Here is a 17,210-nt window from a genome sequence, read left to right as displayed (position 1 = left end):
CGGGTCTGGGATTGAACCCAGGACCTCAGAACTGTAAGGCCGACGCTTTACCAGCTGATACACCATACCGCCCATTCCATACATGTAAATATGTAAATAGTATATACAGTACTGTGATGTTCTTGTCAATGTGTGACTAAGTATGGAGGGCAAATAGTACTGTACTTCTTTTTCTTCATACTATTGTTAATATTATCTTAAAGCGCAATTTGCTTCACAGTTCTGAGGGTCTGGGTTTGAATTAAAAATATATTACAAAAGATAATTATAAAAAGTTTCATTCTCCAGATGGGTCTGAATTAAGACAAAATTCTCACTTCCCATACGGTCCTAAATAAAGCAAAACAAATAACTAAATTGCAAATCTAATTTGTCCGTTGATGTGTTGCCTGGACTTCATCAATTGAGTTACATTTTTTTTTTCTTTTTTTTTTTAAGTGTCTACAGTAGCAGCAACAGTATCGCCATAAGGCGTCGAATACACTTCCGTCTTCATCTCACCCCCAAAAGTTGATTCATCAAGTCCAGTTCCCACACTTCGGGGAAAAAAAATCAATAACTGCAAATAGTGCGGAAATGCAAACAGCAAAATGTTTGAGGCCGTTGACAGAATAGACAATGACAGGGTGGACAATTTTGTCCAATATTAGCATTTAGCGGCGCTCCAATTGGCGACATGACTCAGTAACCCGACCGCGTGCCATTTAACAAGTTCCGAGGTTCGAAACGTCGACCTTCCTGTGTGACATTTACATGTTCTCCGTGTGCTTGCGTGGGTGTCCTCCCGCTCGCTGCAGTTTTCTCTCACATTCCAGAAAAAAAAACATGTATTTTGTCCATAGTAGATGTGAATGTGCATGCTAATCTATATGCGGCTTGCGATTGGCCAGACCAAAGTCAGCTCGGATTGGCTCGAGATCACCTGCGACCCAGGTGAGGATAAGTAGTATAGAACGGATGGATATCGTAGGCCAGTTGCGCAAAAGCAAAAAGATACCGTGCCACATCGAGGTGACTTGACCTGCGCCGCGTTCGTGAGGTTGCAATCAGTCAAATCGTGATGAATAAATAAAATAATTAGTCACGAGCAATTAAAGAGCGTGCAGATGAGAGCAGGTCATATAAATAACCTCTTCACTTGATATTCAGGCAGATAGAGGAAGCCAGCTGGGGGAACTTCTCTCATGACGTGTCCATGGAAACGAGGCAAAGAGGATGGGGGGGGGGGCAGGAGGGAGGTTGGGGGGGGCATGGACGCATCATGCTTCGTGTTATTTTGCCTGGGATGATGTCACAATGTGGCAAAATTAAAAAGGGAAGTCAATTGTTTTGTTTTTCAGCCAAATGAATTCTTGGGTGGCCCTATCGGGGAGGGGTTCAGGGGGGGGGGACGCCTGTCAATCACAGCTCAGGCCCGGATGTGGCACTCGGTCGGGAAGAGGTCCGCAAATACGAGCCGGCAACCAAGGGTGAAGGGTGGATTAATTTGAAATTGTTCACACGGGTTTATTATCCTCAGTGCGTTCATCCTGTTGCTCAAAAAAATATATATAATAATAACTTGGGTTACTTAAATTTTTTCGGCAAATTAAATAAAATTAGGAAATTGTTTCTCAACATTTTTCGGCAAATTAAATCATATTGGAAAATTGTTTATGTTGTAACCTTGCTTAAAATGTCAGTTTATTCAGTAAAAAATACATTTAAAGATATTTTAGTTTTTATTTGTGAAGACTCGAAGAACGTGTAACCATTAAAAAGAGTTTATGGGTAAAAACAAAAAAAAAAAAAATTGCACCCCAGAATGGAATTATATCACAAATCAGACAATATGGATGAACCAATCAACTCTTCTTATTACTTAGGATTAAAATATGATTTTGATTTCTTTAGTCCTTTTTTCACCCAACTCAAAATGTTCTAACTTGTGGTGGGGGGACTTTTAAACTTGATATAATATGCACATGACGTGTATAAATAGCCGGTGAGTTTCAAAGCTCTTGGGAGCCCGCCGCACGTTTGACCGACTTTTCTGGATGCAGAGCAAAAAATAAATAAAGAAAGCAATAAAAGAAGAAGCAAAGAACCTGCACAAGAAGCAAGTGGAACTTTAGAAATCCTGCCAAACTCTGCAAAGTGGAAAATTGCTGGTTCTGTTGCTACTAAGTCACAGTCAGAGGTGGACCATCAAAGACTTCAGAACTACCAGGAAGAGTGAAACCTCAGTCGGAAAAAAAAAAAAAAAAAAGTTGTCTGGACGATGTGATACTAATTTCGTTAAAAATAAAATAAATGTATCTTGCCTGAGCAGTACTGTTAACTTTTAAAAATGGCATACACAAATAGGGATGGGAATTATTTTTTTTAAAAATCTTGATTATTATTTGTTTTTAGTTTATTTATCATTATTATCATTATTATTATTACTGTCCTCAGAACTGTGGAAACTACAGAGGAATAAAGATGATGAGCCACACAATGAAGTTATGGGAAAAAGTAATGGAGGCTAGACTCAACGGAAGTAAGTATATGCGAGTAACGGTATGGTTTCATGCCTAGAAAGAGTACCACAGATGCATTATTTGCCTTGAGGATGCCAGTAGAAAAGTACAGAGGAGGTCAGAAGGCGCTATATTGTGTCTTTGTAGACCTGGAGAAAGCCTATGACAGAGTACCAACAGAAGAACTGTGGTACTGCATGCGCAAGTCTGCTGTGGCGGAGACATATGTTAGAATAGTACAGGACATGTATGAGGGCAGCAGAACAGCGGTGAGATGTGCCAGAAGAATTTAAAGTGGAGGTGGAGTGGATCAGGGATCCGCGCTGAGCCCCCTCCTGTTTGCGGTTGTATTGGCTAGGCTGACAGATGAAGTTAGACTGGAATCCCCTGGAGGTACGCACTGGAAAGAAGAGGAATGAAGCCGAAATAAAACAGAATATATGTGGGTGAATGAGAGGGGCGGAGTGGGAAGGGTGAAGTTCCAGGGAGAAGAGATGGGAAGGGTGGACGACTTCAAATACTTGGGGTCAACAAGATAGAGCAATGGAGAGTGTGCAAAGGAAGTGAAGAAATGGGTCCAAGCGGGGCGGAACAGTTGGCGGAAGGTGTCTGGTGTTCTATGTGACAGAAGAGTCTCCGCTAGGATGAAGGGGAAAGTCTATAAAACAGTGGCGAGGCCGGCCATGATGTACGGATTAGAGACGGTGGCTCTGAAGAAACAACAGGAAGCAGAACTGACGCTGGCAAAAATGAAGATGATGAGGTTCTCGCTCGGAGTTAGCAGGTTGGATAGGATTAGAAATGAGCTCATTAGAGGGACAGCCAAACTTGGATGTTTTGGAGAAGAAGTTCGAGAGTTCAGACTTCAATGGTTTGGACATGTCCAGAGGCGAGAGAGTAAATTGGTCAAAGGGTGCTGAGGATGAAGCTGCCAGGCAAAAGAGCGAGAGGAAGACCAAAGAAAATGTTGATGGATGTTGTGAGGGAGGACATGAAGACTGTGGGTGTTAGTGAGGAAGACGCACGAGATAGGCTCAGATGGATGTGGCAACCCCTAATCGGGACAAGCCGCAAGGAAAATAAGAAGATTATTAAAGTTCTCACCCTTTGACCAGCGCATGGTGTCACTATAAAAACGGTTTGTCCAGTCAGTTCGCTCAAATGTCTTCCCCAAGTAAATTTGCACAGCATGGGGCTTGCGATGATCACGATCACGTATGAAGTGCTATTTCTGTCGGATTTGCTCCCCTAGATTTAATAAAATAGCTCCAAGATGCAACCTTTTGGAGTCTTGTGGTGAGAAAGCATGTGAGAAATGTTGGGGGAGGATTTAAAAAAGACAGACAAGTGCATAATTATCTCCCTATATCTTTTTAAAGGGCGTCCGCACAAGCGTCCTTATGTGCAAAGAGACAGGTGATAAATACGCCATATATGTTCTACAACGCGAGTGTTGCGTGGCATCTGCTTTGGCGTACCGTCACATGATTGAGTTCAATCCCCGTGAGCGTTTTAATATCGCCAGTATCGAGAGGAAGTGACATTTCCGGGTCATTATCTAAATGTTAATTGATATTCCATTGACCGGAGAGTCAAAAAGGACTGTGAACGTGGCGTAAAGTTCACTCAAAATACTTCGCGTCGGCTTCACAGGGAACAAACGTCAGGCTCCTCAAGGCCGAACAGAGACCTAATTAGAACTCTTTGCAAAAAAAAAAAAAGAGTGGAAAAAAGGGTCTAGTTGATGACTCAGTGGAAGTTTTGATGAGTTGAAAGGGCAGAAGAAAGTTAGAAGACATGAAAACCACACTGTGACTGACGTCCAGGACTTGGTTTTCTCGGTTCTGAGAGGAGAACAATCGCCTCAAAACAATAGCTCAGCAACAGTCAATTGATGCGTTCAATGTCAAGTTATAACCGTCGTAATTTAGGGAAGTTATTGAAATTTTCTTTCTTTCGGCTTGTCCCTTTCGGAATGATTGCTTTAATTTATATATACTTTTTTTGCCCATCACGTGTGCACTGAGCAAAGGAAACACATTTCATTGGTTGATTTCAGTAAGATCCAAAGCAAGTAGGATAACAACCAACAACAACTCCAAAAAAAAACAATGTACTCTTTAGAATTCGCGGGTTGAGCCTGAATACATTTCTTAGAAATCTATTCAACAATCAATTTTAGTAATTAAGACTGCAAAAGTAGGCTACCTGGGTCGTCTTAAGACGTCTAATTTTTTTTTTTTTTATAGGGGTTAAAAATATTTAAAATTCCTCACACTCTTCGAAGGACCTGAACTCACCAGCCCACTTCCTATGCCCATATTTGGTCGCTCATCTGGGGAAAACGTGAGCTTGGCAAAGCGTCGCCAACGTCTCAAAATGAGCTTTTCTCTGTCGCCGGTCACAAGAAAAACCTCCAAACCCTCGCCGGCAACTTGCTCACACGCCCGAGCCGAGTCGCGGTGCCGCGGAGAGCAAGTCTGAGCTGCGGCGACGAAACATTTGGAGAGTCGACAACTGCCCGGAGGAGATAAGACAGGTAAACTAAACTAGATGGCTCGTCGTTTAATTCACATCGCCAACTATGGCCTGTAGTTATAATTACTAATAATTTATGTGCTGACTTGTTTTTATCTTGTTCTGAATCACGTTGCTGTTTTTTTAAGAGCTTTTTCGACTGACACCTGTTGAGTTACCATTGAGCCTTATTATAAAGGAGCTAAAGTTCAGATATGGCAGCATATTAATACAAAGAGGTACTGTATGTTTGACAAGGTCATGCATTAATATCGGGAAGAAATTTATTGACGTCAGTCTTGCTAATATGTATAAAAGTTACATTTACCTTAATTAAGACAATATGATATGTTCCAGTGGAAAAACCTATAAAATTAAAACGATGCTCATTTGTTGTTTAAAAAAAAAAAAAAATTCTAAATCATGTGAATAAACTGCGTCTGCTTGTACACAAAATTCAGCATGTATTGAGGAATCTGGAAACTGTCATTCCAACCGTAATTGTGTTTTTCATAATTTGGATACAGATTCAGGTGCAGGGCGTGCATCAAGTTGCCATGGGAGATGTGTTATTTAGTCGGGGGGGAAGCGGCAGTTTTTCCCAGACACAAAAACTGCGACAATGTGTTTTTGAAGTGCAGCCGGTAATTACGGATACAGGTTGAAATCAGACGATGTCAGATGCGCCGGCGGGCTAAGGGAGCCTCAGAAAAGCGCGGAAGCAACGGTTGGCAACACGGAGCAACATATGTGCAAACGTCTGAAATCTCCATACCTAAAAATATCTTCCTCTGAGCAACTTTCTCTTTTTTTTTTTCTCCTTCAGAAGGCGAGTGACTCCGCTTTAGACTCATCTCCGTGCGGCAATTAGTTGCGAATTCATCAGCGGCGACCCTTTTATTATATTGTGCATCGCTGCTATTTATAGCGACGCATCGTGTTTTGTTCTCTTCGGCACTCAAAGAGGCACCATAACAATATTGCTCGGAAGTAGCCTAAATTACAACTTGGGCGTCTTTGTCTCCTTTTCCCTGTACCGTAAAGGCTGAGATTTTTGTAATTTATAGATTTAATGAGCGTGTGAGGCGAGCCGAGGCCTTGCGTCGTTTGTTGTCGGGTCTCTGGCTGCAGACTCTGCGTGCAAAAGCTCACAATTCCACTGGATTTTCCACGCTGGATCAATGGGCGAGCCAAAGCGCCTTTCAGGTGCTTCGACAATAAGCCGCCAGGAGATTTTGGGAATCGACCGACTTACTGGAGTTCCCCTTTTCCTCCCTCGCAGATATTAAGCAGGCTACGTGGCTGCTGATAATCGGGTTAAGTGTTGAGCATTTTCTGTCCCTTCTGATCTAATTCATCAATGGCTTGATTGTCAGTTATCTCGGAAAGATTATCCTGAACTATTATTGTAGTGTTGGGTTAAGAGGGATAGTTCCTCACAGATCTGCTCGGATAAAAATCAGGGCCGCCAAGTCAAAAATGTTTAATCTGTTCAATTTTTCCGATCGTAAATCCATAAGTGGAGAGCGGCCCGATCAACAGTCGCCATAGTTTTGATGTGAAATGAGATCATAGCTGACTGAAGTTAGAGCACCAGTAAAACTAGAAGTTTGGAGTGTTTGTTTGAGCTGGAGTCGTGCTGGAGGGTTTCTCTGGACGTGAGTGCCTCGGTGTGTGTTGGAGCCAGCAGCAGGTCCTTGTCGGTGTTCCTATTTTGTATTTGTGCATCTGACAGCTTCATCAGTTCAAGATGTGACAAAGTCCGTTGGCGACTTTGGTTCTCCTTGTCCACATTTAGCATAGGCTTCTGGTTTGAGGGAGGAGCTTGCGATCGTTTTTGTTGATATGGTCATCTTGAGTATGCAACACAGTAATACGCTAAGAGCAGTGAGAGTCCTTTTCCCGATTGTACTGACAAGGTTGCGGATTAGTTGTGTTATCTGCAGGCGCATGCTTTTTTTTTTTGTCTGTCTGAGATTTGTGTTGCGTAGCTGTCAGCTTGATTCGCTTGTCAATTCAAGTTCTTCAAATGGAATTGAAGGTTCCTTGTCTCTCGGCGTGAAAGGAGAATTCAGCACAGGGTGCTTTTTAAAATTTTGCAATTTCAGAAACCTCGCGGCTTGACGCTTTTGAAGGTTTCTTATCCTACTGAACTCGAAAAAGGTTGCCGCAATCAGTGTCAATAAGTATCCATTAAGGTAAAAGGAGTGCCAACAGATACCTTTTACGGTGGTTGCAAAGCTAAAAAAACAAACAATTGTGCCCCTAAAGAGAATGCCATCCGTAGCTTTGGAGTAGTTTTATCAGAACTGAACAACATAGTGCATGGTGGCCCAACAGTTAATCCTGAGGATGTTGCTCGAAGACACTTGGACCAGGGATCGAACTCGCAACCTAACACCTTAGAGAGGACAGCCTGTATTTGATGATCTCTGATCTTCCCGTGTGGCGCTAGGTTTTCATTCCCCTCGTCACACATTTATTCTCTTTTGAATGTCGGGTTTACAACGGCCGGAGAGCAGAGGTACGCCCGGTGGAAGTTGGCTGCAGAGGGTTTACAGCCTCCTCAACATCCAGGCTAGTCAGAGAGGTGGGAGTCCGAGATCTCAGTCAGAGATCTCTCCAAGGCGGTGGAAAACGCCAGCCAGTGGCTGTGGATAAAGAGGAAAGACCCCAATTGAAAATAATAAACCTTGTCTGTTATTTAACTACCAGATGATAACTTTTGCACTGTACTAAGTCGAACCAAATGGCATCTATTCATGGTCATTGCAAGGACTGGAGGTTTGCCGGTCAATCGCAAAAAGGTCACACTGACTTTATCCCATGTGAATCACTACACTATTATTGATGGCTGCTTCAACGGCGCTAAGCATCCGCTTGATAGCACCCAGGCGTGAAAACCAGCCGGAGTGGGGCTCTCGCTTGTATCCGTCTCCGCATGTCCAACTATGTGTACATTAAGGTGCGTAAAGGCGAGCCCATTAGGACATCAAAGCTCCTTTGCTGGCCTTTTGTGAAAATTCCATTTACCTGTATTTACTAGCTTGCATCCCTCTACCGTTACCATAGAGACACTCAGCGAGGCGCCTTTGGCTGGCGGGCTCATTGGCTCACCACAGTAGAGACACCGGTGAGCGAGTGTTTCCCTGGCATGCCTTCGGCACCGACGTCGGGAGGAAGGCATTTACTTGGTCAGGACTGCATTTCCCTGGCAGCTGCTTAAACACCCCCCCCCCCCCCCCAATCCCATAACAACACACCTCACTCCACTTCAGGATCACCATCGGCGAGACCCGTTTCATCACCCAGAGTGAAATCCATTTGGGAGAGGTCCACAGCTGTAATTGAAATAGGTTCACCTGGGAGGCAGCTGTTTGCCACAGTCTCCCGTCGCCTGTCAGTCCAGGCCACGGCGCAAATGACAAGCCGCTTCCCGCCGGAGTGTGCGACGAAAACATTTTCACTTTCAACGACACGCTTCGGGCGGTCTCTCGGAGATGCCGTCGAGTGACTCGCCCATCACGACGTATGACCGGCGGAGCGTTGCAAACACCCAATCATTTCCCACTTGGAGGGGCAGCAAATGGACATGCACATGGATGCCGCATTACTCGCGAACTGGGCTCACGCTTGTGAATAATGTTGAGATTGTCGGTGTGAACAAACTGCGTACCTTTAGCTAACTGAAAGATAAAATAATTCTAGAGACTTCCAAAGAATGACGGGATTTTATTTTTTTGTTTTTTCTTTTTGCACTACCGACCCCGACAATGTACAAACATGTCGCAATGAAGTCTATAGTAAACCGAGGACCACCGTTATCTACTTGTCTCCATGTGGTACGTTTTATCCAAGAGGAAACTACACGATAGGAGATAGCATTACAGTCTGAAAATTACATTACTTTACTATTAGGAAAAATGACAAATGTTTATGATGATCATAGTGGGAGGGGGTGAAGGGAAATTACATTTTGCAGTAATCGCAGCTGGTGCAATAAAGACTCCCCGGGGCCTGATTTAGTAAGATCCCAAAATAGCTCAATAGCATCTAAGATCTAAGATTGTGTTTTTGTTTTTGTTTTTACCAAGATCCCAAACAACTCTGGTTAATTAAGAGGATATTACAATCACAAAATGGAGTTTGTAGTAGTGTAAGTGGAAGATGTGACCAAACATAAAGAAATCAATCACTCCGATCAGGTAGGGGGAAGCCAACATAAAGGCCATGTAATATTGGATTTAATTTCCCCTTAATTGCATGCGCATGTATAGGATCTGTGCATCCCATGTAACATTGAGTTAAAAAAAAAAAAAAAACTTGGAACGGCTCACTTGAAAAACTCCTTTGGGAGAGGCTAGCACCAAGTGTTCCACTTAGTTGGTTGAAATGACCGGAATATATGGAAAAAGCACCCTTTAGTAAACCAGACCCTCTATTTTAATGTTAACGTTTGTATTCCTTCTCTGTAGCTCAGTACGATAGTTCACAGATGGATAATTAAACGTTAACTAATCCTATTTAATCTATGTTGCTAACCAAAAGAGCAACACCTCTCGAGAAAAATATACAATTCTCAGATGAATGAAAGTGTGGACACCCACAAACTATCTCTTTGGATGTTGTAAACGAGTTTGAGACCGCAATTGACCCCTCCGTGGATATTGCGCAATCCGCGTCACTGACCAATCAGAGGCCAGAGATCTGCATTAACCAAAGCCCGTTTTTGCTCCCGCCATTTTCTCAGACAACATTGCATGGTCCAGTATAGGTTTAGTTCGCGTTTTATCGCATAATTGGGTTATTTAACAAAAAATATGGTTAAGAGGTGTAGTCACGGACTTTGTAATAGTGACGACAGGTATCCTGAAAGGCTAGTTGGTGTAGTTCGATTCGCACCCTTTCCAAAACCGAATATCCAGTATGAAAAAGGCCTTCGATGGATCAAACTTTGTGGAAGACCGCATCATCAACTAAATCCATCTAATATCAACCGGAACACATAAGTTTGCACGAAGGTATGCCCTATATTTGATTTTCAATACATGTCTCGTATAAATTAATTCAAAGTTCTTCGCTAGCATAACACTGCTCCGTGTGAACGATTGACACACTTATTCTTTGTTGAGTGATATTTAGCGATGATCGGACTGCACAAACGTATTGATTTGTTGCTGGCTCGCGGCCGAAGCTTAACCAGACTGTGTTTGCACAAAGATATGCCCTAAATTTGATTTTTAATACACGTCTCGTATAAATGAATGAGATGTTCTCCGCTAGCATAACACCGCTACGTGTGAACGATTGACACTTATTCTTTGTTGAGCGATATTTAGCGATGATCGGACTGCACAAACGTATTGATTTCTTGCTGGCTCGCGGCCGAAGCTTAACCAGACTGCGTTTGCACGAAGATATCCCCTAAATTTGATTTTTAATACACGTCTCATATAAATGAATGAGACGTTCTCCGCTAGCATAACATTGCTACGTGTGAATGATTGAATGAAATCAGAAGCATGGCGTCTCTCTCAGTTAAGAATGTATTGTATTGTATTTGCCATTTTTACTGTTTTTCATAGTTTTCACCACTGTTCTTGTGTATAGCTTGGGTTGATTTTTATTATTATTATGATTATTATTTGTCGCTTATCTGGATCTCCTTTATAATGATCCCTTTTATCGACGCCGGAGGACTTTTCCGACGCTTTCTCTCTCTGGGATGCATTTGAGATGACCCATTGATGAGATGTGACGGAGAAGAAACAACACTTTAGGCGAATGGACTGTATTCGCCGCGTGGGTGCCGGATGTCAGCGTCGCGGATCGATAAGGTCGTGGCCGCCGCTCCAACTCCAACTTGCTCTCACGTCTTACTTGGTCTGAGACGGCAAGTCGGCCGATTGATCTGACTGTCGCACTGAAAACCTGTGTCTGAAATACGTTGGTACACGTGAATTAACTAAAGGGATCATATACAAAATTTGGCTTTTCTAAATGTTTTGAAATTTCTGCTGGTATTTGTAAGTGTTGGGTGGGGTTGAGTTAAAAAACAGAAGACATGCTTTATTGAGAATTTAGATCAGGGGCGTTAAACTCATTTTTCTCGCAGACCATATTGTGGTTCCGGATTCCCTCAGGGGGCCGTTGTGACCGTGAAACAATAAAAATATTTTATCGTCTCATTATATTTACATCATCAATTTATGAACTACTGTAGTTTTGGAATCAGAAGTCAAGGGCAACGTGTTTTTCAACTGGTAACACAAAAATGCTTGTAATATCTCAACTTCATCATTTATGATAATGATATTTTGAAATTTTGGTGCAGATTTTGCAAGAATCATGAAAATTGACACTAGATTTGGCTCCGTGGGCCACATAAAATCATCCGCCGGGCTGAATCTGGCCCCCGGGCCTTAAGTTTGACACCTGTTATTTGGATTTTCTAATGCAAGCGCTGTTATTTTAGCTACAGTTCAAGTCAAGTCTCATGAATATCAATTCAAAGTCAAGTCTCTTAAGTTTTAGCCAACCCAGTTGTGAGTCATAAATTTGCTGACTCGAGTCAAGTCATGTGAGTGAAGTCTCCCACCTCTGGCTTTCATAATCTAAAATGTATTTGTCTCCAGCTCGCTGCTAATGTTGTAACTTTTGGATTTATGATTGACTTTCTTTTTAATCTGATTCCGACCAAAGCGATCCGGGTAATGATATTAATTTGCAACGGTGTCCGCTCAGGCTCCCATTCCACTAATTGCCCTCCATTACACTTGGCTAATAGCAGCCGCCATTGTTCTGCTTGAAGTGTTCCCGCCTTAAGTCCCCTCTGCCTCGCCAGGCTTTGCAGACGTGGCTTGTCAACTTTTTAAGAGTCTTGGGGCGATTCGGGGCTGACTGGTTGGAAGCGCATCTCCATCAATCAACGCCGGCTCTCTTGTGCAAGTTGTCAGCCGTCTTTTGTGAGCTCGCTCTGTCTCACCTCCCTCGGTTTGCAACCTCACGCCAAGCAAGGGCTTCACAAGTCATGCGTGTGTAACGAAAATGGGCTGGATTTAACCTGTTGGTCCAAGCGTCCAATTCCAAAGGAATACCCATTTTTCCATCCATCCATTTTTTTGCCGCTTATCCTCACGAGGGTCTCGGGGTGTGCTGGAGCCTATCCCAGCTATCAACGGGCAGGAGGCGGGGTACACCATGAACTGGTCGCCAGTCAATCGCAAGGCACATCGAGACAAACAGCCATGCCCACAATCACACCTAGGGGCAATTTAGAGTGTCCAATTAATGTTGCATGTTTTTGGGATGGGAGAGGAAAGTGCCCGGAGAAAACCCACGCATGCACGGGGAGAACATGCAAACTGCACACAGGCGGGGCTGGGATTGAACCTGGCTCCTCGGAACTGTGAGGCCAACGCTTTACCAGCTGACCCACCGTGCTGCCCCAATACCCATTTTTGTTCCCCCTCTATTAATTTCCACGTAGATTTCAAGTCATGTTTAACACAACACAGCAACATAAAAATGTTGTTGGTTCTGTTTCAGTAATTAAAAATAAAAACTGAAACCATGATGCAAAAGAAAAACCCCGTAAAAATAAAAAACACACAAACCTAAAAGCAACTGCAAAACAGAAATGCTGCAAGTTCGCGGCACATTTGGAAGACGCCTGATTCTGATATGAAGCTTTTGAATTTCATGCATTTTTGGGTTCTTTTGTTTTTTGTTCTTTTGTGTTAACAATGCTGCGACTCAAGTATCGATTGTGAGCCCCCCCCACCACCAAAAAAAAAAAAATCTAAATTGTGCTACTAACTATTGAGCGAAAATCCATCTTTGCAATTCTTGAAATGAACGGCGGCTGTCACGAGGGGAATCTCTCTCCCCTCTCTTCAGATGCCAGCAAAAACATCTTCCCGTGACCTTTGCAGTATCCGATTGTTAACTGACTTCTGAAGAATAAAAGAAGATGCGATCAACAGTTACAGTACACGCGAAAGGATATCGACTAAGTAATGTGCTCTGTTGCCGAAAGTGATATTCGCCCTGCAGGTATTTATTAGACACTCAATCATCTGTGAAAATTTTAAATGATTGAATGCTAATAAAATAACGATACGCTCAACTAATCCCATAAAGTGGCTCTGGGATTATGCATCATTACTTATAGTAAATAAGGGAAGAGGCCCCGTAGCTCAGTGGTCAGAGCACTGGTTTGGTAAACCAGAGGTTGTGGGTTCGTATCCCACTGGGGCCTCCACTCCCTGAGAAGGGTTGCGTCAGGAAGGGCATCCGGTGTAAAAATTGTGCCAAACATGTATATGCGTTCATCTGAGATGACACGCTGTGGCGACCCCGAAAGGGACAAGCCGAAAGAAACACACACTTATAGTAAATAAGGGAAGAGTTTTTGACTCGGGCCAACGTGAGCCACTGTATGAAATATCATTTGTTGATATTGAGAGGGAAAATCCTCCCCCTGCTGCACTCGCCATCTTGCGCCGCTCGGCTTCATTTAATCCATCTGACTTTATTTGAATCTTCTCTGCCGAGAGCCGTCGTGTTATGAAAGTTACATAACTCTGTTAGTCTTGAAAGACAACCTTGAAGTGGAAATAAGGGAGAAGGGCTTGACAAGTGACTGCGGAGAAGAATGTCTGCGTCTGTAAAAATACAGCCAATATTCAAATTTATGTAACCTGTTTTGATATAGTACATTCTGTATTACGGTGTGAAGATCCTCATACATTGTGCATTTGTGGAAGTCATTTTTTTTTAAGGACACGTGCATTTTATTAACGTCAATTAAATGATCACGAAGCACACATTTGACCTCCTTTGGTTAAACTGCCAAAAGTTATAGAGAACTTTCCTGTCTCTTTCGTGAGGAAATTAAATGTCTCATGCAAATGAGCCACTACTGTGTGTCAACACCGTGTACCGGTGCGGCTATCATTACCATAATGAGCGGGCAGGGTGCGGTGGCGCTACGGTGTTTTGTGAAAACGCGAGCGGCTGCGACATCTGGAAGTCTGAAGGAAATAAATGCGAGGGCCCAAAAAGACAAACACCGACTGCGGCGCTTCTTCATCAAGTCTCCTAATTGCACTCGACAATTTGTGTAGCGGAGCTGCTCACGGACACGTTTTCTGAAATTGGCAGCTACAAAACGCTTTCACACTTGATAGGGGGGCAGGCACTCCAGAGACCTGACTATCTTGTGTACGAGCAATTAAAACGTCACCTTTCTCGAAACGATCCTATTTAAATTGTAACTCAAACTGCGCAAGAACATTCACAAAGACACAGTCAAAGTTAAAGTGCCACTGTCGTGAAATGCGTGATTTTTAGTATGTTATTAATGAAAAAACGGCAGCCGACATGGACCCATGCATTTTTTTCACCACAAAACATGATTTTGACATATACAGCTTTTTGTAACTCCTGCCATGAAAATCCTCTCGAGGGATTTGTTTTCAAGAAGAAGCAGGAAGTGACGTACATGGCAGGACCGCCGTCAAGTGGACTTGTTTGTTTCTATTAGTTTTACCTCCGGGAAGGTAGCTCGTTGTTCCTTCGTGTTAGCCAAAATGCCAGATCGTTGCATTGCTGGAAATTGCTTGAACACTTGGGAGGATGGATTTACCCTACATAAGTTTGCAAGAGACCCGCTTCGTCGTGAAAAATGGATTGCACGGCTGTAAAGGACGAGAGCTTCGTGGGTTCCAAATGACAGGTAGGTGTGTATACTGCTACTAAAACAAATAATAGTTTGGGACAGGCCACGTAATCCGTCTCTCATAATGTAAAAAAAGATCCACGTACGTATGACGGTGTGCTAAATGTGTCAATGTGCGCATTTGACGGCTTCCGCGTCGGGCTCTCCCGCGAAGGCTGCAGTGTCGGCTCGGCCGGCGAAGGCTGCCGCTCTGCCTTGCCGACAAGGCCAGCTGGCTCAGCCTTCCCGGCCTTGTCAACAAGGCCGGCGGCCGGCTCGTCGCGGCGCCTGGCCACGATGGCTCATCTCCGCCGTGGAAGTGGACAGGACGGGGAGGCGGTTTGGCCGTAATCGCATATCAACCGAATATGGTTATGTATGTAATTGTAGCAACTCACACAGGACATTGGGTTTGTTGCTATTCCACTACAATCTTGTAACCCTCGCAAACATGTCTTTTTAAATTTTGCCAAACTCAACAACGCGTTCCGGCCACCTCAAGACCTTGAACCCTCACCTTATCCAAAGTGACAAAGCAGTCATTAATTCAAACAGTGTAAGTGTTCTCAGGAGATTTAATAAGAAATCATACAAAAATGTGCAGCGTTATCTTTCATTCAGACATTTATTTTTACGAAATGGGACAAGGACACAATAGAACTGGAAATATCAAAGAAGAAAATGGCACTTAATTGATCCAGGATGGCCCTGATAGCTGCAAGTGATACGAGCCGTGCCGTGTACCTCTTCCAGGTTTCCTCGAGAAATTCATTTAAAATTCCCAATGATTTGTTTGAGTAATAAATCAAATTAGCGTGAATGTCAGTAAATTGCTGGAAAACCCCACAGATGGACATCCACAGCCTGATGTGGGACCTGGCAAAGAGGGGAGGGGCTCAGCTGCAGTTGGACGTTGCCATGGCAATGATAACCGACCGAGACACACTGGCCATCTGAGCTGGCTTTCTCTCGTCTTTCTTCTTGGGTGGGAGGTATCGAAACAGTTGAAGTGGCCATGTAAATTTTCTGTGTTCTCAGGTGGTATCAAAAGGCAGAAGAGAGCCACTGCCCATGGGCCTTTGCCTTAGACGTCGGTATCTGGACAGTTGGATGGACTGATTTGGGTTGCTCGAATATGGCTCAGAGTTGTCCTCAGATGATCTCACACTTCATTACTTTGTCCCCAATTTGAGTTTCTCTCAATGCTCAAGAATAAATCAGAGCAAAGTTAGGGGTGTTAAAAATGAAAAAAAGTCACATTCCATCTGAGTCACTTGTCTTGTCTTCTGGGGGGGAAACAGCGTAGCGCCATGACGACGCTGCTGGACCTGAAGAGTAGCGTCTTGCGGCAGGTGCAAAGGAGCCAGTCGCTGAGGACTCGCAGGGAGTCGCCGCCCGCTGCCGGCAGCCCCCTTGGCCACTGCCCAGAGCCCTTAGCCCGAAGGTGAGTCGGGAGGGGACACACACAAACGCACTTATTACGATGGATTGTTCTTATATTAAAGGGGCTACAAGGAAGAACAGACGAGCTAAACATTACAGCATCAATGTTAATCATCTTTTAGTAGTTTCTGAACGTCTTAACGGGTCTTGGGCCGTCATAGCTATTGTATCTTATGGGCTTTTATGGTATCAAACGTCCAACGGTTAGAACAAAAACCGGTATGGCCTGCGCCACTGGAAATGTTTGGAAACGGACCATGGAGAGTGGTGATGTTTTAAAAAGAAGGTTCAAGACTCAGCTGTTTGGTTTAGCCTTCAACTGATTTCTGAATTGTGGTGTGAGGATGGGATGGGTGAGTTCTTGAATATGTATTGCTATTTTACTTGTCTTTTTTTATCACCGTAAAGCACCTTTCGTTGCATTTTAATGTATGGAAAGTGCCCAATGGATGTGATTTAGATTTGGGGCGTTGCAGCTTGTTAATTTCATGTTGCTAAATGCACATGTATTTGTCTTGCCTTTTGATTCAATCCAAGTTCGCCATGTGCTCGTCTCGTAGCAACAAATCAAGCGACACGGGTGAAATCCCCCCTCTTCCCACCCCCGCCACCTCAGTCTTGTTTTGAAGCCTCATCTGCAGCAAAAAAAAAAAAAACAACTAATAGTATGAACCTGGGGTTACCATAGCAACCTAAACCCCAGCTTCGCTGCCTCGACGTGAACTTCCCTTGTTATGACGCCCGTGTTTATTTTTAACACGGAGGACGACCTCTGCTGCCACGCTGAACCTGTTTATCACCTCGCGCATCACTCTGATGAGATATTTTAATAAATGCATAATGCAATCAGCTCCGGCGGGATATCTTTTTTTTTTTTTTTTTTTTTTAAATTTGTGTCCTTCCTTTTAAAATAGTCGTCTGAACTGTCACTATGGTGCATGTCATTCTTCAATTCCCATGCACGTATGCTGAGAGCTCATCATTAGAGGCAGACTGTTGATCTTAGCCGTTCACATCGCTGTACACAT

At 43.5% G+C, this 17,210-nt stretch overlaps 1 protein-coding gene and 1 non-coding gene across 4 annotated transcripts in view; both read left to right on the top strand.

The window, feature by feature from the left end:
• Positions 1-2,438: 2,438 nt before the first annotated feature.
• Positions 2,439-17,210, top strand: part of baiap3 (BAI1 associated protein 3) — a 39,271-nt gene continuing 24,499 nt past the window's right edge. For 2 of the 3 annotated variants that reach the window (XR_009798961.1, XM_061847360.1), the window contains exons 1-3: positions 2,439-2,521; positions 4,751-5,040; positions 16,041-16,183. Coding sequence is in view for 2 of the 3 variants with exons in the window: in XM_061847360.1 (XP_061703344.1) it covers positions 16,050-16,183 (134 nt within the window). In the remaining variant the exon portion in view is untranslated. The remainder of the gene's footprint in view (positions 2,522-4,750; positions 5,041-16,040; positions 16,184-17,210) is intronic. The other variant, XM_061847359.1, reaches the window with a different exon arrangement.
• trnat-ggu (transfer RNA threonine (anticodon GGU)) lies at positions 13,206-13,278 on the top strand. Its single transcript has one exon. It is a non-coding gene; the product is annotated as a tRNA-Thr (tRNA).

The sequence above is a fragment of the Syngnathoides biaculeatus genome, chromosome 16 (assembly GCF_019802595.1).
Source record: "Syngnathoides biaculeatus isolate LvHL_M chromosome 16, ASM1980259v1, whole genome shotgun sequence".
Taxonomy (NCBI): Eukaryota; Metazoa; Chordata; class Actinopteri; order Syngnathiformes; family Syngnathidae; genus Syngnathoides; species Syngnathoides biaculeatus.
This window is presented reverse-complemented; position numbering and strand designations above follow the sequence as displayed.